Genomic DNA, 12,049 nt, shown 5'->3' on the forward strand with positions numbered 1-12,049 from the left:
ATTTTCCTATGTACGGTTCATAGGGCTGCCATAGACTCCCATTGCGGAAAAATAATAATAAATATAGCTGCAAGCAGCAATTGCGGGGTCAAGCACCTTCAGCGCAGTGAGCACCCAAAGCACAGCAAAAACCACACGACGCAGCAAATGCGCAAAGCGCAGAAAGCGCGCAATACAGAGCCCGAACCCGAAGCAAATGCAGAGCAAAACCACTGCAGTGCAGAGCAACAACAGAAAAGATTTCAAAAATATAACACGTGTGGAAAACCAGACAGGTCGAGAAGAACGTGTTAAAGGAAACGCAAAAGGAAATCTCAATAAGTGAAAGTAAGAGCTGGGATTTGAACCCATGACCTCATGTTCCCAAAGCACAGCACTAACCGCATGCGCCACTGAGGAAATGATTAAACCACTGAGTTGGTTTGTGCAAGCTATAGAATACAGCTTTACAGCTATAAACATTGATATCCAGCAATTACCAAAAGTGTAGAAATGACAACAGAGAGCACAAATAACTGAAATACAATGTATAGTATGAAAATCACAAAACTTAAGTGAGAAAAAAGTTAAGACAAAAAAAGACGGCACATGGGATTCGAACCCATGACCTCAGAATCTCATGGCAAGTGGTTAACCAGATGCTCAACTCAGTTAACACAGCTCAAGGGGAAGCAAAAAACAGCTTAGGTGCTGCAAGGATTGACATGTGCCAATCATCACAGATGCAGAACTGACAGTGCAGAGCAGAACTAACAGAAATACAATGTATATGAGAATCAAAAAGCTCAATTGAGATTGAAGACAAGAAGATCATTCTGTATAGTAATGCTATACAATGTAATATACAGTCACATTAATTTACTATGACAAATAGACAATGTTACAGGCACGGTCAACTTTGGAGTGGTATTTCTAAGAAAGAGAACAGAATATCAAAAATCTGTTCAGTCATTTCTGTGCGGATTGCTCCAAACATTATACGAGCAGTACTTGGCATAAAATAAACAAAATTTGTAAAAAGAGTAGCGAAAAAATCATCTACCATATGCTTTACAATAACACATGAACAGAATGTTGGAAAATGACAAACGAGGTATCGTTGCAATCGGCATAAACCAGTGAATACAATTTCACAAAGAAATTAATATCAGACAAAGTATTCAGAAGTTATAAGCAGTTCCATAAGAACTGTTATAGTTTATAACCCCTAGGTGGCGCTGTACTCTGAGTTCCCAGGTACCTTCAGGACATCATGTCGAAGCTCCCTACTAATTTTTGCGGGGATATGTCCAATAGTTAAAAAAATATAACAAATTATCTGAAATTTCAAAATGGCGGACAGGCGGTTCGTTCAAACCCGGCATAATACACATCGACAGATGCGGCATGAGGTAAGCAATCCATAGACATCAAGATAATAATTTTCTGACAAACAGTTCAGAAGTTATGGGCAAAAATAGCCTATTTTCATATCTCATGACCCATAGGTGGCGCTGTCACCAAATTCGGCATGGACCCCAACTTCATGGTCCACATGAAGTGTACCGAATTTCATTTCAATTGATCAAAGAATGACCAAGCTACAGCTTCAGAACCATTTTTGCGTCAACCTTGTTAAGTTTGCGGATTTATTACTTTTGAACAAAGATAAATATCAAAATTCTGTTCGGTCATTTCTGTGCGGCTCACTCCAAAGATCACCTCTGCCAAATTTCATAACAATTGAACCAAATTTGAAGGAGGAGTAGCGAATAAACGGAATACTGTACATTTCAAAATGGCCGCTACTGTAATGGGTGGAGTTTTACTGTAAGGTATTAAAAACAACAAGCATGAGGAGAGCAATCACGTGTACTAAGTAGAATTTTCATAGATCAAGCGGATCAGCAGTTATAACCATATGAACATTGAATTTTTGCACTGCTGGTGGCGCTATAGAGTTAGTACTAGAGACCCCATTTTTGGTCACATGACTTTTTAAGACCACCACTACAACTGTGCCAAATTTCATCATTTTCCTATGTACGGTTCATAGGGCTGCCATAGACTCCCATTGGGGAAAAATAATAATAAATATAGCTGCAAGCAGCAACACGGGGTCAAGCACCTTCGGCGCAATGCACACACAGCACAGCAAGCACACAAAGCACAGCAAGCTCACAAAGCACAGCAAGCACACAAAGCACAGCAAGCTCACAAAGCACAGCAAGCTCACAAAGCACAGCAAGCACACAAATCACAGCAAGCACACAAAGCACAGCAAGCACACAAATCACAGCAGGCACACAAAGCACAGCAAGCTCACAAAGCACAGCAAGCACACAAAGCACAGCAAGCTCACAAAGCACAGCAAGCTCACAAAGCACAGCAAGCTCACAAAGCACAGCAAGCTCACAAAGCACAGCAAGCTCACAAAGCACAGCAAGAACCACCATAATGCAGAGCAACAACAGCAAACATGGAAAAATAGAACACATGTGAAGTACAGACAGGTTGAGAAGAATTGATGAGGAAGAACAAAACGTCATGACTCAGGTGGGATTCGAACCCAGGAACTCAGAATCTCAATGCATGTGGTTTAACTAGATGCGCCACTTAGTTGACACAGTTCATGAGGCAGCAGACAAGAGATTAGAGAGCTGAAAGGATTAACATATGTCAATCACCAAAGATGCAGGAAAGACACAGCAGAAGCACCACAATGCAGAGCAACAACAGCAAACATGGAAAAATAGAACACATGTGAACTACAGACAGGTTGAGAAGAATTGATGAGGAAGAACAAAACGTCATGACTCAGGTGGGATTCGAACCCAGGAACTCAGAATCTCAATGCATGTGGTTTAACTAGATGCGCCACTCAGTTGACACAGTTCATGAGGCAGCAGACAAGAGATTAGAGAGCTGAAAGGATTAACATGTCAATCACCAAAGATGCAGAATTGACACAGCAGAAGTAGAAATAACAGAAATACAATGTACATGAGTTCAAGTGAAATTGAAGACAAGCAGACCATTATGTATAGTGATGCTATACAATGTAATATACAGTCACATTAATTTATTACTATGACAAATAGACAACGTCACAGCACGGTAAACTTTAGAGTGGTATTTCTAAGAAAGAGAACAGAATATCAAAAATCTGTTCGGTCACATCTGTGCGGATTGCTCCAAACATTATACGAGCAGAACCTGACATAAAATACACAAAATTTGTAAAAGGAGTAGCGAAAAAATCATTTACCATATGCCTTACAATAACACCTGAACATAATGTTGGAAAATGACAAACAAGGTATCGTTGCGATCAACATAAAACAGTGAATACAATTTCACAAAGAAAATGTATATCAGACAATGTATTCAGAAGTTATAAGCAGTTCAATAAGAACTGTTATAGTTTATAACCCCTAGGTGGCGCTGTACTCTGACTTCCCAGGTACCTTCAGGATATCATGTCGAAGGTCCTTACCATTTATTGCGCGGATATGTCCAATAGTTCAAAAAATATAACAATTTATTTGAAATTTCAAAATGGCGGACAGGCGGTTTGGTCAAACACGGCATAATTCACATCGACAGATGTGGCATGAAGTGAGCAATCCATAGACATCAAGATCATAATTTTCTGACAAACAGTTCAGAAGTTATGGGCAAAAATAGCCTATTTTATTATCTCATGACCCATAGGTGGCGCTGTCACCAAATTTGGCATGGACCCCAAGTTCATGGTCCACATGAAGTGTACCAAATTTCATTGCAATTGATCAAAGAATGACTGAGCTACAGCTTCAGAACCATTTTTGCGTCAACCTCGTTAAGTTTGCGCATTTATTACTTTTGAACAAAGATAAAAATTAAAATTCTGTTCGGTCATTTCTATGCGGCTCACTCCAAAGATCATCTGTGCCAAATCTCATAAGAATTGAACCACATTTGAAGGAGGAGTAGCGAAAAAACGAAATACTGTACATTTCAAAATGGCCGCTACTGTAATGGGTGGAGTCTTACTGTAAAGTATCAAATTCAATAAGCGGGATGAGAGCAATCACGTGTACTAAGTAGAATTTTCATAGATCAAATAGTTCACCAATTATAACAGTTTGAACATTGAATTTTTGGACTACTGGTGGCGCTATAGAGTTACTGCTAAAGACCCCATTTTTGGTCACATGACTATTTATGACCACCTCTACATCTGTGCCAAATTTCATCATTTTCCTATGTACGGTTCATAGGGCTGCCATAGACTCCCATTGGGGAAAAATAATAATAATAATAAATATAGCTGCAAGCAGCAATACGGGGCCAAGCACCATCAGCGCAATGAGCACCAAAAGCACAGCAAGAAACATACAACGTATCGATCACCCAGGGCGCATTGAGCACCCAAGGTGCATCAAAAACACAAGGCTCAGCAAAGAACCCAAAGCGTAGCAATGACAGAGCAGAACCACCGCAGTGCAGAGCAGCAACAGAAAACATGGCAAAAATAGAACATATGTGAACTACAGACAGGTCAAGAAGAATAGGTGGGAAAGAACAAAACTTTAATAGAAGAAATTAACATCTGGCTCAGGTTGGATTCAAACCCATGAACTCCTGATCTCTTTGCATGCGACTTAACAGATGCGCCACTCAGTAGACACAGCTCAAGGAGCAGCAGAAAAGAGCTTACATGCCATACAAAGAATTCAGAAGTTATAAGCAGTTCTATAAGAACTGTTATAGTTTATACCCCTAGGTGGCGCTGTTCTCTGATTTCCTCAGGACGTCATGCTCCCTACCGATTTTTGCGCCGATATATCCGATACTTCAAAAGTTATAGCAATTTATCACCGATTTCAAAATGGCGGACAGGCGGTTCGGTCAATCCCGGCATAATACATATCGACAGATGCGGCATAAGCCAAGGAATCCGTAGACACCAAGATCATAATTTTCTGACAAACGATTCGCACGTGTGGAAAACCAGACAGGTTGAGAAGAATAGGTGAGAAAGAAAAAACGTTAATAGAAGAAATTAACACTTGCCTTAGGCGGGATTCGATCCCTAGAAGAAATTAACACTTGCCTTAGGCGGGATTCGATCCCAAGAATTCAGAATCTCGTAGCGTGTGACTTACCAGTTGTGCCACTCAGTTGACACAGTTCAAGGGGCAGCAGAAAAGTGGTTTTAGAGATGCAAGGATTGACATATGCTAATCACCAAAGATGCAAAAATGACACAGCAGAGCAGATATAACTGAAGAATAATGTATATAAGAATCAACAAGCTCAAGTGAGGTTGTAGACAAGAAGAACATTCTGTACAGAAACGCTATGAAATGTAATATACATTAATTAACTATGACAAATAGACAACATCACAAGCACGGTCAACTTTGGAGCAATATTTCTAAGAAAGAGAACAGAATATAAAAAATCTGTTCGGTCATTTCTGTGCGGAATGCTCCAAACATTATACGAGCAGAACCTGGCATAAAATAAACAAAATTTGTAAAAGGAGTAGCGAAAAGATAATTTACCATATGCCTTACAATAACACATGAACAGAATGTTGGAAAATGATAAACGAGGTATCGTTGCGATCGGCATAAACCAGTAAAACTAATTTCACAAAGAATATATATATCAGACGAACGATTCAGAAGTTATGTGCAAAAATAGCCTTTTTTCATATCTCATGACCCATAGGTGGCGCTGTCACCAAATTTGGCATGGACCCCCAGATCATGGTCGACATGAAGTGTACCAAATTTAATTTCGATTGATCAAAGAATTACCAAGATACAGCTTCAGAAACAATTTTGCGTCAACCTCGTTAAGTTCACACATTAATTACTTTTGAATAAAGAAAAAAATCAAAATTCTGTTCGGTCATTTCTATGCGGCTCACTCCAAAGATCACCTGTGCCAAATTTCATAACATTTGAACCAAATTTGAAGGAGGAGTAGCGAAAAAACAAAATACTGTACATTTCAAAATTGCCGCTACTGTAATGGGAGGAGTCTTACTGTAAAGTATCAAATTCAATAAGCGGGGTGAGAGCAATCATGTGTACTAAGTAGAATTTTCATAGATCTAATGGATCACAAGTTATAACTATTTGAACATTGAATATTTGAGCTGATGGTGGCGCTATAGAGTTATTGCTAGAGACTCCATTTTTGGCCACATGAATATTTATGACCAACATTACAACTGTGCAAAATTTCATCATTTTCTTACATTCGGTTCATAGGGCTGCCATAGACTTCCATTGGGGAAGAAAAATTTACTAACAGAAACAATGACCAATATAGCTGCAAGCAGCAACACGGGGTCAAGCACCTTCGGCGCAATGCACAGTAAGCACACAAAGCACAGCAAGCTCACAATGCACAGCAAGCACACAAATCACAGCAGGCACACAAAGCACAGCAAGCTCACAAAGCACAGCAAGCACACAAAGCACAGCTAGCTCACAATGCACAGCAAGCACACAAAGCACAGCAAGCACACAAACACAGCAATCACCATACAGCGCATGAAACACGCAAAGCGCAGGAATCACAGAGCAGAACCACCAAAATGCAGAGCAACAACAGCAAACATGGCAAAAATAGAACATATGTGAACTACAGACACGTTGAGAAGAATTGATGAGGAACAACAAAACAATTATAGAAAAACCTAATACATGCTTCAGATGGGATTTGAACTCAAGAACTCAGAATCTCAATGCATGTGATTCACCAGATGCGCCACTCAGTTGACACGGTTCTTGGGGCAGCAGAAAGAGCTTACAGAGCTGCAAGCATTGACATATGCCAATCAGCAAAGATTTAGAAGTGAGGCAGCAGAGCAAAAATAACAGAAATATAATGTATTTTACTATCAGATAACTTAAATGACAATGGAGTCATGAAGAATATTTTGTACAGTAATGAACATGGGCAAATTTTGTCAGATTAGTTTTAATATGTGAAAGGTTAAAGGCACACACACATATATATATATATATGAGAGAGAGAGAAAGAGAAATAGAATAGAAAAATTCAGTGAAGTGGTCATTGTTGTTTTATTGTGAATAAACCACAGCTATTCCCCAATCAGAATGAAGGATTGGAACTAACAGTTTTATAAATATAGACAGACACACTTTCCCAAATAAAGGTGATCACAATTGTGATACTGCTATAAGCATCTTTTAGAAGCATACTTTAGAAAGGGTTGTTACTAGTGTGTGTATTTTAAGATCTGTTATTTTGTTCTATGTTTTTTTTGCATAAATGTAATGCAGAACCAACTATGCAATAGGTTATTTGCATAAGCTGATGTGAATGGCTGATGCACATGAAGTTTGAAAAGTTGATAAATGTTCAAGTTCTGTCATGAGCAATGGCAAGTGATAGGCACCTTTGACTTGTGTTGTAAGTATAGAGGTTTTTTTTTACAAAAATCTAATAATTGCTTGAAAATACAAAGCAAAAAAATTACTAAAATAGTGATTAGGTTTCTTAATAGAATTTGTCAAAACTTGAAATGTTTAATTCAGATGTTTTAAGTCTTAATTTTAAGCAAAATAAACTGAGAATAAGAGTTTGTGTTTTGTGGTTTATATAGAGACAATATTTAGGTTAGCATTGTTATACATGTTTATCAATAAAGTGTAAAATAAGAATGTGAAATTGGATATGTATTGATAAAAAGGCTTGACACCCACTTTAAATCAGTAAGCCAGTTGGATAACAGTCTGTTCTATTAATAAAATTTATATTCAGGTACACGAATTAGTTAAATTAGTCAAACTGTCAAAAAAATGGATTTGTGTAACAGAAAAGTACACAGGAAGCAGGCAATCTTATCAGGCAGGAAACACATTGTGAGGTTTTGCAATTTATTTATGTTTGAAAAAATTAAACATCAAGTTTACAATAGCCAATTTGCAGTAAAGAAAGTTATATTTAAACAATTGTTTGTATAACGGTAAATAAGCAAGAGCAGGAAAAGACATTAGAAACATTATATGCAATTAAATGGAATATGGTCAAGGTACAAGGTAAAAAGATTTTGGATGTAGGCATGTCAGAATCCATGTCAAAACATAGCCAACAGAAGCCGGAAAACAAGAAAATTAAAGACATGGAATTATTTGCTTAAAGGGACAATTCACTGATTTGCATTAAGCTTTGTATTGTTAGAACTGCAGTCATGTTTTTGAATGGTCATGCATCATTTTGTCAGTTGCCGCTGAGACAGGAAAAATACAGATTTTAATGTTACACTTCTTGGTTTCTATGTTGCGTCATGATTAGTTTAACATCATTGAAAGGAGGAAGTCCATATCTTTGAGGGGGCTGAGACTACAAACACCCATTTTCTTGGCCAAATAGGCACAAAATTCAAAATGTATGTTACATTGACTACAAATATGATTCACTTTTAAAAAAAGATTGTTTCTACGAGTGAAATGCTCCTTTAAGCCAATCGAAGTACCAGCCCAAAACCAATCATTTATGAAAAGCGGTTTGGAAAATACCTAAATGCATAAAATGAGATTCTGTGAAGTGGTGTCTTAAAACCACATTGAATGGTGTTTTATTATGAATAAATGTTCCAGTATAATTATGTATGAGTACGCAAGTTTATGAATGCAAGTGTCTGATTTGTGTACAAGTACACACAAGTTAATGCATGCAAGTGTCTGATTTATGTACGAGTACATAAGTGTGAATGGGAATGTAGAGTTTAATGTGAAGAGGAGGCCTGGGCAGGTGAGGCTGGCGAAAATGTTATTTTAGGCATGTCTGTCAGTGTAGGAGGATTGAGTATAGTTGTGATGCGTGTTAAATTGTTTTTGTGTACAGTGACATGTACTGGTGGTAGTGCAAGCAAGGCGTCAATGATGTTGTCTGTGTTGGCGTTATCTGGAATGTCAACAACGGATCTAATCAGATTGTTTTCAATGTGTAGGGTTCTGATGTTGGTTGCTGTTTTAATTGTGATTGTACCGTGTGTGTAATGTGTAATGCATGCTGATTTAAAATAAGTGTTGCACTTTTCACATTGGACTTTTGAGCTGGATAGTGACATATTCGGGATTTTGTGTTTTTGAGGACAAAGGTACAAAATGTCAATGTTTGCGCCAACAATATCAGCAGAAAGTGTCTCTAAAGTGGTGTGTTGTAATGGGTGTGTCTCATCCTGACAGGATACTGGAGTCAGTTCCGTGTCTTTAGTGGTGGAGATAGTGGTTTCCCCATTAAATAGCCGAATTGATGCATTTGAAATTAAATACCATGATCCAATGGTGATGTCAGTGTCATTCCACACAGTGAAGTTAATAGAGGCAGTAGTGTCAGCAATAGTGTATGTTGTGTTGAGGAGAAAGGTTCCATCATGAATGAAGTTGTGGTGTTGCCCATTATTTTGTAGTATCTTTGCCTTGACATTAACCTGCATTGAGGAATAAAAAGAAAATTAGTTAAATTTATTCACAGTACATGCAGTTTAAGGGTGAATAAACTAGTTTCTCATCAACAATAGTAGTTTTTAAGTTTAATTCACAATGTACTTACTCTCCTATATGATGTCTTAACCTTAAGTATTTCTGCAATGGAGAGGTCTTTTTCGGTCATTGAAAGTGTTGGGTTATAACTGTAGTCTAGATGATTTAAAGAGGCAATTGTTGACTTGTAAGTGTATAGAACTTCGTGTGTACCCTCAGTGAGTCGTGATGGTTGTAGTACAACATCATGAAGGCAAACTGGAGTTCTGTTTAAAAAAAAAAAAAAAAGATTTAAGATGAACAGTGTTAACATTTCATACATTTGTGTTCATGCAAAATCTTACCTGTCATCATTTACGGTTTTAAACTGTGTGTAGAGATCTGGCTTGAATACTACCAGTTTCTGAATTTTGTGTTTCTGCTGAATTTCTGCCTCGAAGTATGGCCTTTTGGTACCTTGTTTTAGGTCCGATAAATTATGTATATACCCAACTACTGACTGGGGGCTGGTGTTTTTTTGTTGGCGTTCCATTTCTAGGAAACAGAAATAACTTGTGAAACAGATCATTAAAAAATGTTAACAACTGAAAATGTTTAGGGTATGTAGTAAGTTTAATCATTTAAACAAACAAAAACACAAACAATTAACCTTTGGTAAAGTGGATGAAGTTGTGAATGTGAGGGCAACAGGAGGGAAGACAAATTGATGGAACTTTCTCCTTAATACTATGGGTAATCCTGCAACTGCGCGAGTTGTGTAGAAGAGTAAAAGTTAGACTATGCACAAGAAATAACAATCTTCAGGCACAACTTTTTATACCCCTTTATATCTGGACAGCTTAAAAGGTCTGCTTTTGCCTAGGGTCAGCCAATGGTTGCTTCTTCAACTGGGTGAACTGTGTGGAAGAGCAAAAGTTAGACTACGCACAAGAAATATAACAATCTTCAGTCATTTGTGGATGTACTAACTTTTATCTGGACAGCGTGGTGGGGCTGCTTTCGCCTAGGTTCAGTCAATCGGGGGCTGCTTAAAGTTGGTGAGTTGTGTACAAAAGCAAAAGTGAGACTATGCACAAAAATAAAGCAATGTTCAGTCATTTGTGGAGGTACTACCGTTTTTGTTGGACAGCTGAATAAGTGAGCTCTCTGCTCTGGGTTAGTGAAATGGCAGCTGCTTGGCCTGGGTTCAGCCAAGTGGCTGAATTGTTCAGGGACGTAAAAATTAGACAATGTCAAATACATACAGGAAATTTAACAAACTTCAGTCATTTGCAGATGCATTACCTGCCTGGGCCAGGCAGCCAAACAGGAGCTGCTTGGTCTAAATAAATTGTTTAGAAAGGTAAAATTAGACATGGGGAAAAAATGGTGAAATGATTCCATTCAAATTATTAAGATTGTACCACCTGCCTCACTTGGCAATTGACTTGGGCTGTTCTGTTAGAATTTGTCCAGTTTAGCTGTACACAAAGAGATAGAAATGTAATAAAGTGGTAAGCATTTATGAAGACATTGCTAAATAGAATTGTAAGTCTTACCAATTAATGGAACTGTATCTGGTATGCTAAAATGTTTGTTATAAGTTTCAGAGGGACCTTTTTCCTAAGTTTTAAAAAGTAATTGAACATTTTATTAGAAATAGGAAATAAAAACAACAAAAAGTTTTATATTTACAAACAGAAAAGACTAACTTCACTTTAGTGACACTTTCAATGAATCACATAACATAATATAACAAAGTATGTTATTATGAAAACACCTACTTGTTTTAGAAGATTGTTTGCAGAAAAGCTATTGTGAGTGATAGACGTTTGGCGGTTTCATTTAAAAGGTAATTGTATTTAAATCAGCTGATTCTTGTGAGGTTCATTTGCTGATTGGTTAATTAGTTTAAAGTCATTAGTTCAACAGTCTGTTTTAGATTAGTGGTTCTCAACGTTATTCTTGGAGGCCCACTCCTCTGCACATTTCGTGTTCCTCATTTAACACACCTGATTCAAATGATCAGCTCATTAGTAGTGATCTCTATGAAATGAACTGATTGTGTTAGATGAGAAAGGCAAACAAAATGTGCAGAGCAGTGGGCTTCCATTAATGAAGTTAAGAAAGACTGTTTTAGATGACATATACAAGATGTGCAAAAATGGGTGAATGATTATAGAATATCTGTATCTATAGAAATTACATTTGATTAAAGAACAACATTTGTTGGATGAAAAAAATCATATATTAAATTGGATCTGAAGTAAATCAAAAGTTTGATGGTAAGCAATTTATGAAACACAGTTTTTATTAGTAAAATGTTTACATAGATTAAACAGTTTATGTGTATATATTTTGTGTGTTTAAACAAATATGTGGAAATGTTTGAGGGGGTGCAACTTTGATTTGTGGTATTAATATACACCTTTTTTTATTTACTAATTGCTAGAAAATTTTGCTAAAGAAAAAATACTGGTTTGATTTTTTTTTACTAATAGAATACGTTTTTTTTTTTTAGTTTAAACAAAATGAATTGTATTTTCTTCATTTACTTAATTTATTCATTATTT

At 37.1% G+C, this 12,049-nt stretch overlaps 1 protein-coding gene across 1 annotated transcript; it reads right to left on the reverse strand.

The window, feature by feature from the left end:
• Positions 1-7,880: 7,880 nt before the first annotated feature.
• Positions 7,881-10,279, reverse strand: LOC129435227 (uncharacterized). Its single transcript, XM_055193664.2, has 4 exons — positions 10,147-10,279; positions 9,842-10,031; positions 9,568-9,763; positions 7,881-9,445 (listed from the first exon to the last, which is right to left on the reverse strand). The coding sequence occupies exons 2-4, from the start codon at positions 10,027-10,029 to the stop codon at positions 8,738-8,740; spliced, it is 1,092 nt and encodes a 363-aa protein (XP_055049639.2). The 5' UTR covers positions 10,030-10,031; positions 10,147-10,279; the 3' UTR covers positions 7,881-8,737.
• Between the last annotated feature and the right edge of the window lie 1,770 nt (positions 10,280-12,049).

The sequence above is a fragment of the Misgurnus anguillicaudatus genome, chromosome 7 (genome assembly GCF_027580225.2).
Source record: "Misgurnus anguillicaudatus chromosome 7, ASM2758022v2, whole genome shotgun sequence".
Taxonomy (NCBI): Eukaryota; Metazoa; Chordata; class Actinopteri; order Cypriniformes; family Cobitidae; genus Misgurnus; species Misgurnus anguillicaudatus.